Raw genomic sequence first — 18,718 nt, forward strand, 5'->3', positions numbered from 1 at the left:
AAGCCACAAAACACTTGTGACATAGCCAATCATAAACAAATTCTGTTTTAAAGAAAGTTAAAGTCAGTGTCCTTATAAGCAGTTTAATCTAAAGTATACCACAAAATGTAAATACAGATATATTGTTCAGAAAATAATTATCCTTAAATCTAGAAAACAATTCACAAAAGATAATGGTTAAGAAAGTATAGCCAAAGGTAACATTGTGAATTTTATAAATTTATTTCATGTGAGAGATTACATAAACTAAGAGATAAATCAATTAGTATAATCAAGTAAACATTTTACTACCCATTTTTAAAAATCGATATTACTCACCAAAGATCAATGGCATTATAATAACCAGAAATATTCCAATTATAATAGACAGTATAAAGCTTGTTTCTGGTATCCAAAAACCATCTAATAAAATAAATGAGAAAAAAATTAATTCACAGAATAAAGCTAGATAGTCCCAGAGATCTGCCAGATATACCAGAACTAGCTCCTAAAAGATTTTTGCAAGCCAGTTAAGCCATATAACTTGAAATAATCAATGATGAGTGTATTTACACCATGGGAAATCAAAATCAAGGTTTTTTCACTTTTTTTTCCCCAAAGAGCCAGTTAACCAACCCGCCATAAGGACATATCTACCCAGTTTTCTACTGTAAAGTGACTGAGAAAACAGGTATAATTTTTTTAATGAATTGAAGACAAAGAAGTCTCAGTCTTCATTATTATGTAGTTGGGATTATTTCTTCTTCTATACTATCTGCATGTACATTTAATCCCATGGGTATTCAACTAAGGAATATAAACATAAAAACATGGTACCTTCTCTTAGGTTGAATAGAGGAGATAAACATGTAGACAGAGCTTGGCAAATTATGGCCTATGGGCTAAATCTGGCCATAGTCTGATTTTGTCCATGGGCTAAGAATGATTTTTAAAGTATTATTTAAAAAAAAAAAGAAGAAGAAAAAGAAAAAATATGCTCTAGAGACTGGATATAGCCTCCAAAGCTAAAATATTTAGTATTTGGTTCTTTTCAGAAAAAATTTGCTTAGCTCTTATCCAGATAATTAACTATAATATAAATAAGAATGATATGTTTTATGTAGCATAATGGGCTGTGTATATGTAAAATGTAGTACTTTTTTTGCCTAAGGAGCGTCAGTTAAATATCACGATGAGTTCATTTAAGTTAGGCCTTGAAGGATGAGAAAAATCTGAATTGACAGAATATGAAGGAAAGGAAATCCCACCTAACAGGATAAAACGTAGCTTGTGGGGACCTGCATTCTAAACTGAAGGAAACAAAGGCTGAAGACCTACGGTTATAAAAGATATTTACCAGTATGACATGGCTACAGTATAGTAACAAATATTGGGAAAGGTGAACCACAGTTGAAGGACAAATCACAGAAGGCCTTAAATGCCACACAAAAATTTGTACGTGGTTCTGAAGGCAGTGAATAGAGAGCCATTTCAGGCACTTCAGAGAGGAGTTAAGTGATCCAGCTGTGCTTTGGCTAGATTAACTGTCAGCATATGATTAAGCCAAGAGCACAGGCAAGAAACGATAACTTAAATAAGGAAAGCCGATTAGGAAATAGAAAGATGGAAACTCATCAGACAGAAATCAAGATGGTAAAACAATGGAACTTGGTGACTGAGAAGGGGGGAAAAAATAAAGAGGCTAGAGGTTTCTAGCCTATGCGATAAAAAAGATGACATATCATAAACTAAAGCAGAATACACAGTGGAAGATGTAAATATTGGGGAAGAGGCAAAGTATAATTTTACACCTGTTGTGTAGAAGATGAGAGTACCAGGAACCTAATAACAAGGACAGCCTTGGAAGTCTATCTAGGACCATACACTTGATGAAGTGGGCACTAAGGAGTAGCTAATGATCACTGAGAAGAAAAATGTCATCATGATATTGATATTTGAAGAAGATAACATCAGAGCAAATGAATAGTTCAGTAGTTTGAATAATAAGTAATACAGTCACCCAATTTATTGCCAATGTTAAGAATATCCTACCTTAACTCTGAGACTTGGTGTAATAAGTTAGTATATAGATAGACATGGTAACATACCTCCAGCTAACATGATATTCTCACTGATTCCACTATATTCACCAAATCCCAGATTATTTGCAGCTACTACTCTGAACTGAAATGTTCCTTTCAGATTTTTGGACCTCCATGTGCAAATGCTATTGCAGGATCCATTAAATGCCATCTTCCACATTAAATTCTGGTTCTGTGAATCATTCGAAGTATACTTTCTGAAAAAGAAAGAGTAAAATTATGAACATAGAAAATATATGAGACAACATATATGTTACTTCTAGATGCTCATATATCATTTTAATGACAGAACTCCAGAGCATCTCTTATTGCACACTTTACCCTTGATCTCACTATTCTCACATGTTTTGGCCACAGAACACAGTATGGTGTTGTAAAGTCATCCCAACAATACATAGAGCCAACCGATTCAGCCCATCAGGAAAATAATGAATAATCAATTGCTAAGAGAAGCTGAAGTGCCTTTTCTTACTATCAGAATGTGTAAACCTTCTTCAGAATTCCAAAAACATATGACAATGTCTGTAATTTTTAACTGGGAATTTTTAAAATTTCTTCTTAATTCTCAGTCTCTATGCACCTATAGTTTACGTATACCACATCTGGATAAAATAATATACACATCTGGATAAAATTGATAAGAAAGGTGTAATAGCTCAGCTACTAAAGTTATTGTTACATTTGAGATCCCATGTTTCATTGTTGCCATTTGTATTAGCCTATACTCCCCTCAAAGTCAATCTACATTATTCTTCATATGAAACATGGAAAGAGCACAAGAGCTTCATTTAAAAGATGTAACTAGAATGGCTTTTAACAGAATCATAGACTGAAGGCCTTCCACTTATGTCTTCTCTGACAACAAAAAGTCGGAAACTTTTCAGACCACAACAGTTTTAGGACTTGGTATCAACTCACAGTAAGGTTGGAGGTATGTCATGAAAACCAGCCCTGCTCCTGAAAGAGTGCTCATCCTGGAAGAGCAACAAGGACAGCAAAGGCTAAGCCAGCGAGGGACGGGAAAAGGGCAATAACATCAGGAGGATCAGGGCAGAGGAGTTGGGCACAACCGATACCAGGAGCTGAGTGTCCTAGGGACCATCCTGAGTAAGCTTTAAGACGCACTGTTTTTGTAGATTTTGCTAAATCTCATGTTAGGATTAGCAATTTTATAGTATGACCCAAACAACTCTGATCCAAAAGAAAGAGATCCTTAAAATTTTATAAAATGGCTGTTGGCCACTGAGAAAGAGAAGGAAGAATTCTGACACTGGTTGAACACCTATTCACAATACACCATACTGGTGCTTTTCATATGTCATTTCTTTTCATTGAGTCTTCACAACAACCTGAAGAGGTAGATATCATCATCCCATTTTACAGATAAGAAAACAGAAGTTCAAAAACGGAATAAAGCAAGCAGTTAAACATGTTCTGTGTACTGGGTTAAATAGTCTCCCCCCAAAACTCATGCCACGCCAGACCCTGTGAATACGGCCTTGTTTGGAAATAGGGTCTTTTCAGATGTGATCAAGTTAAAGAGATCATATTGAATTAAAATAGACTCAAACACAATGACCAATGTCCTCTTAAGAAGACAGAATTTAGGCACAGACACACACATGAAGAACATCATGTGATGACAGAGCCAGAGACTGGAGTGAGGCATCTACAAGGCAAGGAATTCCAAGCATTGATGGCAATCACCAGAAGCTAATAAGAAGCAGGAAAAGATTCTTTCCTAGAACCTTCAGAAGGAGTGTGGTCCTACTGACACCTTGATTTTAGACTTCCCATCTCCAGAACTTAAGAGAATAAATGTCTGTTGTTTTAAGCCACCCAGTTGGTGGTACTTTGTTACGACAGCCCTAGGAAACCAATACAGTTTGTTCAGCTCCCAAGTTCACGAACTTAGCACTATCACTACCACTGTACTTATAACACAGGGTATACTAGAGTGTCCTGACTGAAGAAGTGACTTTGCAATACTAAAGGTAGAGCAACTCACTATTATCTCATCGTTCCTGGACTGAGACTAGAAACTTGGAGCAATGAAATGCAAAGTATTTATGGAGCTATGCATTTAAGGTGTTACTGAAGGGAACATGCTAAAGGAGTCCTAGCAAGACCATGGTGAGGCCTGGCTGGTGAACATAATTAGAGTCACAGTTCTGAAGGTCAGAATATATTTATTCTGCATGAAAAATAGTAACAGAAATTTCAAGAAGGTTTCAGTTAGAAATGTGGCTAACGTAATTCTCTAGCGTGACCAGGAAAATTTTTTAAGGTAATGGGAATGCCAGAGCAAGATGAAGCAAAAATAGATCTAAAGCTCAAGTAGCCAGGACTATAATTATGGAAGTGACTTTTGTCCTTGGATCTTCTTAAAAGATGGCTTCATAGTCCCGTGAGGGGAGTGTCTGTGGAATTTGGAATTCTCCCTTCATGTTGGCATAAAATCAGTTCATCTAAGCCAGTTATGATTCACAGAGCTCCTCATACTGGCCAGAGGTTGCATGTGTTCATCAGCTGCTTAGTTTTCATCGAAGGCACATTTTCAGTCCCTGTGAACATACTGCAAATAGTAATCTTTGCAGTAGATACAGAATCCTGTGTTATCTATACATCGCAGACCATTTCAGACCCTGATCTGATTTTACATTCTGAAAAAGACCTAGCTCATTGCCAATTTTCACTAGATATTATTCATCTTGCTAAAAAAAATTACTGTGAGAAATTTATATGCATACCATCATCTAACACCAAACATCAGCTTAGCTTCCTGAACAGGATATTAAGTAAATATTAGTTGTGTGTGCCAATGATTGAATTATTTCGATAAAGTTTTGACAAGCAGTTGTAGATTTCTGAGAAGACTACCTTATATGATCAGAGTGCCAAGGCTGGCCGCTAGGAACTGAGCAAAGAATGTAATGATGCCCTCAAGGTCCTTAAACCAAAGATCTTTTAGGTTTATTCATAAATACACATTGAAAAATACTGTTAATCCTGATCTAATAATACCTTATAATTAACTGCTGAGCTCTTTGTTGTTTACAAAGCACTTTTACAAACAGACATACCTGATCTCAAGGATATAGTACTTGAGTCTGCTTCCATTATCATAGGCTTTTTCCCACTGTATTGAATTTTTACTCCCTTCTAATAACTTTGGAATTCCTGGTTTACTTGGGACTCCAGCTTTGGAAACAAAAGAAAATACTGATTGATTAGAAGTATAAAATATTTTGCATAACATATCTGTACAGACTATATTTACTAAAAGTAAAGCCAAATACATTAAAGAAATATTCAGAAATATTCTCCTATTAGTGCATTTTTAAATGAGTATATGAAATTTTTTTTTAGTGATGGATTAGATGGATTAGTGATAGGAATTACAACATATCTTAGCTTGACACAAAATAAGTGATACAAAGAAAGAAAATATTGTACGATTTGGAGCATTTCCCCTTGATTCTTATAGGAATCAACTTGGAGTTATAGTATACCCTTTAGAACACTAATGTAATATACTTTTCAAATTTTTTATTTGTAGCATGTGGTTATAGCAGTCAGTAAGTAAGTCTTTGTTGAACACTCACTCAGTAACACTGTTTTCATTTAGTTCTTACTGGAAAATATCATATCTAAACAGGAAATCACAACACCAAAAGGCAAAATAGTTTTGCCCAGTTCAGAATCTTGCAAGACCAGGTGAATGTTATCTCATTACTGCTTGTGAAGACTCCTAACTCTTTTCAATTTCTTTGCTCAAGCTCTAGGAATAATAATTAACTCTCTTAAGAAAAATTTCAGCCTCTAGGATTGGTGAAATAAGTGATGAGAAAAAAATTGAGACACACAGTTTTCTGAGTGTTACATGTTCATACTCACCTTTTGTCTTAAAGCTTTCTGGAAGTGAGGTGCTATTTTCTCCTGTCCTATAAAGCACCACTATTCGGATATTATAGGAGGTATAAGGCTGTAGATCTGTGATGTTACAGACATAAGCAGAACCTTGGCCGCATGAAGCGTTAACATAGTAAAACTCATTGTACCTCCACTAGAAAAAGAAGTCTCAATTAACATTTTTGTTTCTTTAAGAAAACCTTCTTTAACATAGAAATTCACAAGCCAAGAAATTAAACTTTAAATAAAATATATTTTCTATTAAAAAATAATAGCTCCTTTATGAGTGTTCGATCCCCTACATCAGCCCCACCACTGACAGCCATTTTATTTTTCATGACAAGCTATAACCGACTTGAATGATCGTTCTTAGAATAAGTCCAAGGTGGGACACAGACCTTTGCAGAAGATTTAGAGCTTGACTTCTTGTTATTCTTAATTGTAGACACTTGCATTAAATCAGCATGGCTAAGACTACGATGGATCAAAACCATGATACTTTCAATTCCACGGATTTGTTAATTTCAAAATAATATTTTTATATATTCTGATTCTTGAAGAAGTCTACAGTGACTTATAGATTAAAACATTTAGTTTTTCCTCCCCAAACTCTCTTCGGACATCTAACTAGCATTTCTTATTTTTATACATAGGAAGCCTTTTAGATCCCTAAAAGGAAACTTTTAGATCCCTAAAAGGAAACTTTTAGACATCATCATTTAGCCAGTAAGTAGCAAGGTTAGAAGTTAAATACAGGAAATCTTACTCCCATTCCAGTTTAGAGTCTCTAATTATAGCTTTCTGAACTTTATATGTGTCCCTGATTTTTTAAAAATCTGTGTATTTGGACCCTTAATATCATTATTTGAAAATGGTGATTTTTTAAAGTGTACAAATAGGAAAAGACAGAGGATGTGGCGTTTTGTCAAGGGCTCTTAGTGTCTTTTCCCCAGTAGAGTTTCCTAAGAAGGTCAGCTTCCATAAATAAACCTTACTTTACATCTCCTTTTTCATTTAGCACTCACAAGGTCACATCATTTCATTGGATGAACACTTTATATTACTTTTCTATTTGGTTAGAAATGATTCTCTATACCACCTTCAGGAAGTATGCCACCTTGTTACAAAAAGAAAAGAGAAAGGGAGAACGAAGGATTGAAAAAAAAAATAGAAATGCTGATGTCAGGGACATTGTCTGATAAACTCATAATGTATCAATTCCACTGAAACACAGCCTAATGAAACAGATACATGAGATCCACAAAATTTACTCTAAACAGAGAGAGAGAAAGGGGGGTGGGGAGAGAGAAAGATTACTTTATTACTGGCTCAAAAATTTTAGCCCTTTTTGGTCCTGTCTCCTTAGTGATCTGCTATAGAAACTACCTTAGGTGAACAGTCTAGGTGGCCCAACATTCCACGTAATATAGAAATGATCAGAACTCCTTGAAATGTCAAGATGTTTGACCAAGGGTATCGCTGAAAAACTGTAGAGTACAGGGCTTATTACAGCAATGAATGTTCAGGGCAGGTGGCCAACTTGGAGAGGTTCCACAGGCTACCCCAGTAAATCACAAGGGAGTCAGGACCTTCCATTTGTCAGAGGCCAACAAGTGCAGGGGTGAAGTCTACCACAAAGGAATTTTCAAATTATTTGGGCAGGGGTGGGGTAGGAAATGGTGCAGACTATGATGTCTCAGAGACTGGAACTTCAAAAATGTTTGGTTCTATCAGGGATTTCCCTAGATAACTGAGGAAAACACAATTTTAATGGGCTTCCATGAAAAAAAATGCCAAAGCAAAATCACTTCTTTCTCTCCAGTCTTAAATTGAATATGTCATTCTTCTATATAGATATAATAAAGAAGCTATGGAATTTAAGACATAGATAGAAATTTAGCCTTGTGCTCTAATTCCCTCATTTTCTATATAAGGAATTTTGACAGAAAAGACAGAGACTAGAAGTTTATCCTTTTCTCCTTCTTTCTTTTCTAAAAGAGTATTATGTTAATTTTAAAAAATACATATTCATCTTTATCACTCACTTTCCAGAGTTTCAGTATAGAGTTATAGGCTCATTCCCAGCTGTCCTATCGTTATGAGATAGGTTCAAAATAGCTAGAACTTTCTGCATAGATATCACTCAATAACTCTCACAGAACATAGCCTTCTATTGTGCTCATCAGTTAATACTTATAGAGGTTCACACATGTAGAAATTACTGTATCAAACAATTTCAGCTTCATGATTTTCTAAGTGGTCTTTCTGGAACCTGTATCGAGCACGTGTAAGAATAGAGGAAGTTTGGGAATAAAAAGTATTGCATGAAAGTCATGAAGACTGAACCAAGCAGTCCCTGTCTGCTGTCTTTCTTCCAAATTTTGAGGAGTGGGGTGGGTGACTTAATGACTCATATTCCTTCCATGAATAGCACTCGAGTAGGACTGCTGTAGAAATGAGTCAGCTTCTGGGGTCCTCCTGTGCCTGGCTGGTGATATCTGACTCATCTTGGCGCCTGTCTGGGTCTCTGACTTCTCATCAGTAAAATGAGAGGCTCGAGATCGTCATATCTAAGGTCCTTCTCCGTTTCATTTCTTTGATCTAGGAAATGAACTTTACATCCCTCTTACTGACTTTAAACTGAACTGCATTAAGCTTACTTAAACGGATGTAAAAAAAAAAAAAAAAAAAGGTGATCCTACAATTTCTCCAATTTAACTACATTTTCATATGACCGTTCTTTTAAATAGGCAACAAATCATCATAAACATGCTCAATGGAAAAAGAACGACTAAACTATGGCCTTTGGTTTTATCAACTCAACATTCGCTATTGTTTCACATATTTCAATTTTTATCTAAAAAGTACAAAATCATAAAAAGTCTTAAACAGTAAAATTTAAAAACATCCTAGGGAGCAACTTTATTTTTAAAGAAAAGTGAGGCTAGCACTATACTGATTTGTTTTTGAGTTACAACTAAACAAAACACTCCTAGCCAATATTTACAAATGTGGACACACGAACTTACAATAGTGAAAATAAATTGTAGCAATTATAAAAACTAACTAATGCATTCTAAGCATATTAATATAAAGATCAATGTAGACTTTCCCTAGCAATGAATTAATTAGATTAATTGATACTTTAAAATTCAGTGGATATTTTTATATTGGTTAAACATTAAGATTTTTGGATAAGGAACCATTTAAAGTTTATAAACCAAGGTCGAACTGGTTTAGAATAAACTTTTTACTTCTCTCCTGTTGCTATACAGCCCTTAAATGTTTGGAAGAACATTTCTAAACAAGGTTTTGGCTTTTTCCTTGTTTATTTCTTTCATTTTTCGTTTTTCTTTTTTTGTCATAGAAAACACCAAATTGCTATGGACTTTAAACCGGAGAAACATCTAAACTAAGTAAAATATTATGAAATAAGTAAGCCATAATTTACACCCTCTTACATGGAAACTTTTAAAAGCAAATTAATCTCCCTAGGAATTCTTTCTATCAGAAATTAGTAGATAGTTTACTGCTTCTATACAGTAAACCTGAATCGATGAGTGTGGACAAATATGTTGTTGATTTATATAAGAGAATGCTCTAGAGATATACAAAATAACTTCCAATTTATTCTATAACATAAAACAGAGATTTGCATTAAAAGTGTACAATGTGTCCGTGGCCATGCCACCCTGTACAAGCCCAATCCCATCTGATCTTGGAAGCTAAGCAGGGTCGGGCCTGGTTAGTACTTGGATGGGAGACCACCTAGGAAGACCAGGTGCTATAGGCATAAAAAATAAAAAAAATAAGAGATTGTAGGCTGACAAGGTCCTTGCAATCTGTGAGGTTAAGATCCTTGCAATCTGTGAGGTTAACCAAGGGTTGAAAAAAAAAAAAAAAAAAAAAAATGTGTACAGTGTAATCTACCTTTTGGAGTTCAAACCAAAATCTGATGAGGTTAACATTAGATGGAGCCTTCCAATCTAATCGCAAACTGGTGTTCTCTGGAACCAAGGCATAAGGTTTCTCTGGTGTGTCAAACGTTTCAACGGTGACAGGATGACTCTCAGCACACCACATTTCCTCTGCATGGCAGGCCAGAACCTTTTTATAAAAAAGAACAATTGCTTAAACCTTTCAAAACCTTGCGCTCGAGAATGGCAATAAAAGCACCCAATACCCTCACTGTACCTTTAACACATATAGTTTTCCACCAGACAGTCTAGTAACAAGGAGAGAGAGCCTTCCATTTGGATATTCACTCCGTCTTAGAGGAGTCTTGGGAATTAGTGCCACATGTGAGATTGCCAATTGATAGCGGACTGACTCCTTAGGTCCATTTGGCTTGTGAGATTCTCTCCAGGATATGATGAGGCTGGTGTCTGACTGCACAGTGGTGTTAATAAGCCAAACTGCCTCTGGTACTGAAATAAATAGCAACGCATGACAAGGGATGTTGCAACAACACCGAAAGATTGAAAGAAGTAATGGGGTCTTGGTTGAGGAATAGTCATCATGTGAGCAGAATGAATGACAGATATTCCGAAGGAAAGCCAGCCTATTATATAATGATAAGTTAACAGGCTGCCTGAAACTATTTTTGCCTAATGACTAAGTCGTTCTCTGACTCCAGCTCCAAGATATGGCCGATAGTGATGAATAAACCAATTCGGGTGAGTTTTGTGAATGTCACGAGGAACATCTAAAAGAAATGGTATCACTCATATTAATTGCCACCTCTTAAAATGTCTTTTGAAATTCTAGTACATTTTCTTTAAGGCAATGATGTTATGTTACTTTAAATCTCAGTGGCCTCAGTAAAAATTCATGTAGAGATTTTCCTGTCTTACCGCTTGTATAGAAACCTATGCATATATGAGGAGAGGGTGACACAGTGTGGTGAAACCAAAGAATCTGTTTCTTGTCAAACGGTATTGATTCTGATGTTTTAGCTTCTAGTTATTATTCATTTTGATGGAATATTATTCATCTTTTGGTGTTAGAGCAAAAATCAAGTCATTGAAGCATTTTTCAGAAATATAATTTTTCTTAATGAGCTTAAAAAAGCTCATGTAATAAAGATTACTTAATAATCAAGTTAAAAAAATATATAGACGTACACATCACATATCACAAAATTCCACCCTAGCAACCCACATCAAGCCCACAACTCACCTCCACTTTTAGTTTTTCCCAAAATCTCTTTTCCCAGAGGTAATAGTTCCAAAGGATCTGAATAATAATTCTTTATAGCTATCTGTATCACGTATGTGGAAAATGGTTGCAACCCTTCAACAAGGGCTATACTCTCCTGAAATTCCTGTAATTTAAAAAAAATCAATATCTGATGCTTTTTTTTTTGTATAAATGGGGAGAAATTAGTTAATCAAAGAGAGAATAAAATTAAAAGACTCAAAAGTTTATTTTTTAATCTTAGATCATGAGTGATAATGTTCACTATCCTAATCTGGCTAGACCTGAGTTGTTTAATATCTACAAGAATAAATGTTAAATGATCTACAGCCTTCAGTCAATTTTGTGACATATTTAATTCACAGAGGAAGCTAGATTCCCAGAGGAGGACACTGTTTCACTAGCATTGTATTGGAAATTCAGCAAGATCGTAGCGTAGGATGTGACACATAGTAAATAAAATAAAAGATTAAGCTACATTATCTCATTGTTCTTTGAAATAAAGTTTAAGTAAAAAGACTTTCTTTAGACCAGTGGTTCTGAACTTTGGTTGTACTTTGGAATCATCTAGGAAATTTTTTTAGAATACTGATGCCTGGGTTCCACCCTCAAATGATTTTGACTAAATTGGTCTGAGGTGAAGCGTGGGTCCAGAGATTTTAAAAGGTCCACTTTTAAGGTTAAGATCCACTGCCTTTGACTCATATTAATCAATGTGAATAAAATAAGATAGATTATCTCTAATAGAAATGTCCAGTGCCACAAGCCAGATCTTGGTCAGCCAAATGATCCAATCTGTCTCTGAAACAACTTCTTTTAGAAATGTGTTAAAAAAAAAAAAAAGATTAAAATAGACAAAATAAAGGAAGTAACAAGAATCAGGTGTACTTTCTGGCAAAATATACAGCTCTTAACTAATAGATAATGGTCAGTTTCACCTTTTGACTTGGTTAAATAATTAGCACAAAGCAAAATACTGGGTACATGTGATTCCACCACAGGGACAATTAAAATACCAATGCCATGACAGAAGGAATTATGCCAATTCACACATTTATTCCAGAATAATCTAAGGAATGACTATTCAATGCCATGTACTATGCTAGGTGCTAGAAATACAACGATACATAAAAATATAGTTGCTGCATAATGGCACATTTCACAACATACAGAAAATAACAAAAAATATAATGTACAATTTTTGTATTAGATATATGCTATGGAGGAGAGGTATACGCAATGTTCTTTGTGTCCAATTCATTTCTTAGCCCTCAATCTGCAATCAGCTGGATAGGCCATAAAAAACAAGCCTCTATCACTTTCTGGGCATAATTAGACAATCAGGAAGGACAACAAATCCAGTCCTTTCAGGACACCCAGGAAACCGTTACTGTAGCAATCCGCCAACTGGTCAGTGCTAATATAATTCCTTGAAGGTTAACTTACTCCCAGATAAGAAGACTAGAATACAATATGTTTGATGAATCAGCTATAATAGCATGTTTCAGAACATAATCTAGAAAATACTATGACTGAGAATTTTGTATCAAAAATGGGTATCTTGTGAAAAGACAAAGACCACCATCTCCATCCTTACCAGCATTCTGTATTTCAGTTCGGAGCTATTATTTCTGCTGCCAACTTCTTTATAATAAACCAGATACGTTGGAGTAGGGCTTGTGATGCCGTACCAAGTGAGCTTTGTCCTGGTGGGAGGTAATCTGATTGTAAGGCTGGTGTTAGTGGTGTCAACTATAGTAGGCTCTGCAATATCTGAAGCTAGAGACAGAAATGCTTTATCTAAAACAATAAGAAAAAAATATTAAACATATACACATATGTATAAAAGAGAAACAACAGATTTATTTAACATCAAGGGGACTATAATATTTTATTTTCTATTTAACTTATAAGGTATGATGTATTGAAGTGTTGGAAATGTTATTCAAGACAGGAAGACAAGCTTTTCCCACACATTTTGAAGATGTTAAATGTCTCAGAAAAAGGGAGCAAGGTAACTGGTAACTGGTTAACATTTCCAGCAGATGGAGCTAAAGTGCCCTTAATTATGTACGTAGACAGCCACAAAATAAAGTTGACCTATTTTATTTGACCAAAGTAATGAAAGTATTATGTTAATCATATTTTTAAATAAATTCCACTTATAAAAACTAATGCTATCTTTAGAACTTTTTTTTTTTTTTTTTTTAAGAGATGTGCATGTATGTGTGTATCTGTTCAACTTCAAACAGATTTTGGACTTTTTAAATCTCTTAAATTTCTCAAGGTGAAAAATGAATTATTTTACCAATATATACACTCAGTTTAGTTATAAAATATTCCCTCTTTTAATATTTTATAACTTACATATTGAATACATTTAAGCAAAGATTATTTGAGTTGGTTTCATTCATTTCTGTCCCTTTCTAGGGGGGAATTATACTTATCTTAGAATGACATAGGCACCTTAATGGCAAAGAGAGCTTTAGAAAAAACTCAGAAAGCACTTCAGGTTTCAATGTCACTCATGTGTTCACGAAATGCTGTTTTTATTTTTTGGCAGACTGTGTATTAGATTTCAAACTTTTTTGTAAAATTATGCTCTTAATAGTAAATATATAATCAGTTGCATTCCTAAAAGTCATGGTATTATACTAAACTGCACAATAAAATCCACAGGGTTGATGAGGGAAATAATGTTAGGAGCACAATGCTAAAAAAAATTCCTTAAAAAAAAAAGATAGAAACAATAAAAATAGTAGCACAAATATACACATATTAAATGGTTGACACACCTTATACTTCTATAAATAAGGCATTTTACCTTGAAAAAGACCTGAAATTTTATGCAATGCTTTTTGACACCACTAGGGGATCTAAAATATCATCGGAGGAGAAGAAAAAAAAAAAAAAACAGACAAATTCCATCCTGCAATAAACTTGACCAATGGCAGAGAGAATGTGGGACAAGGGTTTCCCAAATCTCAAGTTGTCTGCCTCAGCCTGAGCCATACGTACGCACATGGAGATAAATTGTGATCTAAGGCAAAGAGCAATTGCAGTGAGCACCAAATGCTGACAATAAAGCAACACTGAGAGCATAACGAGGGAGCTGGAGAAACACCCTGGAGAAGGAGACATTACAAGACTTTACCGACCCTAAAACAGGAGAACAAGCTGATTAAGACTGTGACTTTATTTACCTGGAAAAGACTGCAGAACTGAACTGTAAGCCAAAATACACTCACTCCTTAGCGCCTTTGCCTGAGAGAGGATGGCCCCATGGCTTTTCTTTGCTTGATAAATCTGTGTGCTGTCCTTTACTACGGAGATCCAATATAGAAATTCTCCATCCACAGTTAAGCTAACAAGAGATTTTCCTGTTATTGAAAAGCATAAAATAAAGACCATAAAGAACAAAATACATATCTTACATTTTCTACTCAAAACAATGTGAAATCCTTTTTCTGTATCATAACTACTAAATTTTGAATCTTTCTATTATCTCAATATGAAAAAGTAACACTTTTATTTTATGTCATTAGGCTAAAAATTTTACAGGTATTTTCTCATTTTAGTTCCATATCAAGTCAATAAGGTAAATACAGTTATTATTAGCCTAATTTTGTAGAAGCAGAAACTGAGGCTTGGAAGAGTTAAATAATCTCAAGGCCACAAGGTTAATAAAGGGCAGAACCAAGATTTATAATTTACCTGTGTGACTCTAACTCCAACAATGCCTATCTGAAAAAAGTAGTAAATAATAGGCACAGGGCTCAGTGCTTTGCTCAATGTTTTTATAAATGATTTGGAATGAATGCATGGTACACATATTCACCAAATTTGCAGATAATACATGATTCCTACTGTCACCAGTAGTTTCAGTTACAGACTTAAATTTCAAAAATATCATAAAAGAATCAGGAAATGGATTGAAATTTAATAGAAATAAATGTAACATCCTAAATTCAAGTTTAAAATCAACTCTATAAATAAGGAATAGAAGAAACCTGGCTTAATAATAGTTAACACGAAAAAGACATTTCAAATGGCAAGCAGCCCAAAGACCTAATGCCACTTTTAGCTTCAGTAAAAGAAGATTTAGGAAGTCAGAGGCCCCATGCACTGATCGGAACACATTGAGAGTACAGTGAGTCATTATGGGGTGACATTTAAGAGGATATTAAGTAGCTGAAGTGAAACCACAGGAGGGTGACTAGGGAGAAGAAAGATCTAGAAGCTACATCACCTGAGGAGTAGTTCAAATACTTGAACTTTTCCTCTAAAGGAAATGCTTAGAATGGGCTATTATGACTATCTCTATGGAGTTGAATGGCTATCATATAGAAAGTAATTGATTTATTCATTGTAAATTTAGAGGTTGGGCTCTGACTAATGAATGGGAGGAATGGCTAAATATAAGATAAAAAATAAGATAATGGCCCATTAGATAATTCTTGTGTGCCAGATGTTAAAAAAAAATTATTCTGACACTTGTTAAAATGGTAAGGAAGACTTTAGTCAAGATTATTGCAGTATTGCAATAGGGAGAGAGATGTGCTCAACTCAGACTACAACAAATACATCTGGAGATTTATAACCAACAACAGGATCAAGGGGTCAGTGAATAGAAAATTACTAAGAGGAGACATCAAGAGTAAGGGGGTTCTTGCCAAACTGGCCTAATAGGATTTTTGCTAAAGGCAAGCCAAGAACCTCAAGAGCGGGGAATGAAGAACTTAATCTGCTATCAAGGGTGGGGAGTGGGTCTTCTCTAAACTGACTTAGCAGGATTCTTGCTAAAACTGGACTCAACAAGAATGGACATAGAAGGTCAAGGTCCTATTAGGCCAAGGCCTAGTTGAGAAGAGGGCTCAGAGGAGCCTATCTAAAGTTGATCAAAGAAAGAGTCTTTGTCACAGAGTCAACAAAAACAAGTTATTTGCCTAATAAGAGAAGTTCAAAACATTATCATTACTTCTAAGCCATTTGAGAGTATATCAGAATTGTTTGTAAAATGCTCTGGATGACACAGCAGTTTTAATATGCACACGGAGACACACACGCACACAGACACGAATATACTTATGTTTGAAATTTCATAACTTCACTATATAGACTAGCAATTCATAATAGCACTTTTGATGATGGAAATATTTATGTCCGTGTCACCCAACACAGTAGCCATTGGCCACTGGTGGTATTTGAACACTCGAAATGTGGCTAGTGTGACTGCGGAATTAAATTTATAATTTTATTTAATTTTAATTAATTTAAACATAAATTACTATATGTGACTAGAACTTACCATACTGGACAGTGAGAAATAGACTCTTAAGAATGTATAGGGGTATTTAGGGTATATTTTTTCCCATTGCAATTACTCCTAATTAGGAGACTTTCAAATCACTTTAAACTTTCAAATATTTCCTTTACAATGAAAATCTACGTACACACGTGGGTGTCTTACCAAACAGCACAGGCACCACGATAACTTGCCAACAGTGGCATCCTTCCAGATCTGTGGCCCAGATCTCTTGCCCTTTGACAAAATATATCCGTGGTTTCTTTAGGTCAGAGGTATCAATAGTCATTACTCCACTTAACTCAAATTCAGTCACGTTGCAAGAACATTGGTTTCTGCCATTTGAATGGTTTATGGCTGTGTGTTTCAGAATGTGGTGCAAGGTCTGGTTGATAATACTGTAGTAGAACATCTGAGAGCCCAAATCGGAAACTTCTGTCCAATACAGGCGACTATTGGGGATAAAGACACTCCAATTTAATGAGAAATACATATTGCGAATATTAGTTTCTAGTGAAGATCAATCGTTCTTAATGATTGGCGGGGGGGGGGGAATGCAGCCTTTGAAGAGAACATATCTGAGTGTTTAATAACCTACTTCTGAGATGGAGGAGCTTATAAGAAATCTAGTTGGTGACATTTTCCAATGATTTCTCAATACATATGCTTATAGCTAACGCCTTAGACTATAGACCTTAGACACTGTATTTAGTGGTTCATTAATGACTGTAAATATAAAATATATTTGCAACTTCTCATCATCACCCATCTCCATTCCCTTGCTCTCAACTTTGTTATACTAGTTAACGATCTAGTTTCAAAATAGATTATATCCATGCTTATGGCACAAACAAACTATATCTGTCCAGTCTGAGAAACTGCCACATAGTTGCTGAATAAAGTCCTTAAAACTCATCTTAAACAAACAAACAAACAAACAAAAACACCTCATCTTAGGAAGACATTAATTAAGGATGGATGAGCCCAGAATAGCTTTTGCTGTGCAAGACATGCTGCCCATGTATTTTTTGCTCATCTTCTGCCATTGTCTCAGTCCTCTTCTTGTCCTTACCAACTGAGGATATTATTAAACTCACTGGTATAAAAATCTGCTTTGGTTTCCTGCTCATAATTAACCTAACTTTAGGTTAGTCAAATTGTCAGTATGGATTCAGTTTATATATTTGTGGTTGTGGGCTCATAATTTACAGGTAGAATTACTTAGTATAAGTTAATATAGTGAGTCAAGAACACTAAGTATCTGATTTTCCCATCATTGACTCTAATATTATACCAAACGTATTACATTAAATATGTCTCTATTTCATCACAATAGAAACAGATACTCATGGTTCACATACCTTAAAAGAGGATATATGGAAAAAGAGATTATTGTTGAATTTCTGGTGCAAATTTTCAGCTTCCTGGGATATTTCACCTTGCGTTCAAGATCAACATCAAATATTTGCATTCCGTTTTGTGATTCTTTCCGCACAAAGTAGAGATGCCTTGAAATCCAGTCAATTGTAATAGTCGTAATATCAAAAATTAGTGCACCTCGGAAAATCTTAACAATTGGTAGAAAACACAGCAAAGAAGATAGTGGTCATTCTTTTTTTTTCAAATTCAAGGCTTTTCTGTAATCACTTATATTACATATTTATTGCTCTTCTCTTTTGTATCCAAAATCTCAATACTTTGGATTGTGTGCCCTTATAACATTGGTCCTCTTCTCACATTGTGTATTTTCTCTGGCTAATTTCAACTACTATGGCTTCTATTACAATCCACAGACCAGTGCTACAAATCCACAGCTTCAGGTGAGATCACTCATTGAATTATTGATTCAAAAAATCAAACTGCCTACTGAACATATATGAATGATCCTAAAAAACAGAATTTATCACTCCACACCCCAAACCTCCTTTTCTCCTTCAATTATATGTTTATGGATTCCCAACACTCATCCAAAGAGCAATCATATCAAATGTGGTTTAGCCTTGACTTCTTCCTCCCATTACTACCCATAGTGAATTAGTTCTATTTTAAATATCCCCCCGATTTGTCCTCTCCTTTCTCACCTCACAACCTCTCATTTCTCACGTAACATTTTCTGTCTGGATTTCCGTGATAGCCTCCTAATTGTCTCAGGATTAACCTTCTCCAAGTCATTATTCACACAGCTATCAGAGAGGTCTTTCTAAAACAACTTAATCATGTTAAT

The 18,718-nt window shown here is 35.0% G+C and overlaps 1 protein-coding gene and 1 non-coding gene across 10 annotated transcripts in view; one reads left to right on the forward strand and one right to left on the reverse strand.

Moving 5' to 3' along the window:
* The window catches only part of ROS1 (ROS proto-oncogene 1, receptor tyrosine kinase), a 127,945-nt gene that overhangs the window by 30,626 nt on the left and 78,601 nt on the right, over positions 1-18,718 (reverse strand). For 8 of the 9 annotated variants that reach the window (XM_015600139.2, XM_025042432.1, XM_015600142.2 and 5 more), the window contains 11 exons: positions 17,856-18,061; positions 16,660-16,946; positions 14,393-14,569; positions 12,787-12,989; positions 11,172-11,316; positions 10,188-10,420; positions 9,924-10,100; positions 5,979-6,147; positions 5,165-5,282; positions 2,088-2,278; positions 319-402 (listed from right to left, as the gene is read on the reverse strand). In XM_015600139.2, coding sequence (XP_015455625.1) covers positions 319-402; positions 2,088-2,278; positions 5,165-5,282; positions 5,979-6,147; positions 9,924-10,100; positions 10,188-10,420; positions 11,172-11,316; positions 12,787-12,989; positions 14,393-14,569; positions 16,660-16,946; positions 17,856-18,061 — 1,990 coding nt within the window. The remainder of the gene's footprint in view (positions 1-318; positions 403-2,087; positions 2,279-5,164; positions 5,283-5,978; positions 6,148-9,923; positions 10,101-10,187; positions 10,421-11,171; positions 11,317-12,786; positions 12,990-14,392; positions 14,570-16,659; positions 16,947-17,855; positions 18,062-18,718) is intronic. The other variant, XM_025042434.1, reaches the window with a different exon arrangement.
* Positions 9,668-9,786, forward strand: LOC112474348. Its single transcript, XR_003044349.1, has one exon. It is a non-coding gene; the product is annotated as a 5S ribosomal RNA (ribosomal RNA).

The sequence above is a fragment of the Pteropus alecto genome, unplaced genomic scaffold (assembly GCF_000325575.1).
Source record: "Pteropus alecto unplaced genomic scaffold, ASM32557v1 scaffold79, whole genome shotgun sequence".
In the NCBI taxonomy this organism is placed as follows: domain Eukaryota; kingdom Metazoa; phylum Chordata; class Mammalia; order Chiroptera; family Pteropodidae; genus Pteropus; species Pteropus alecto.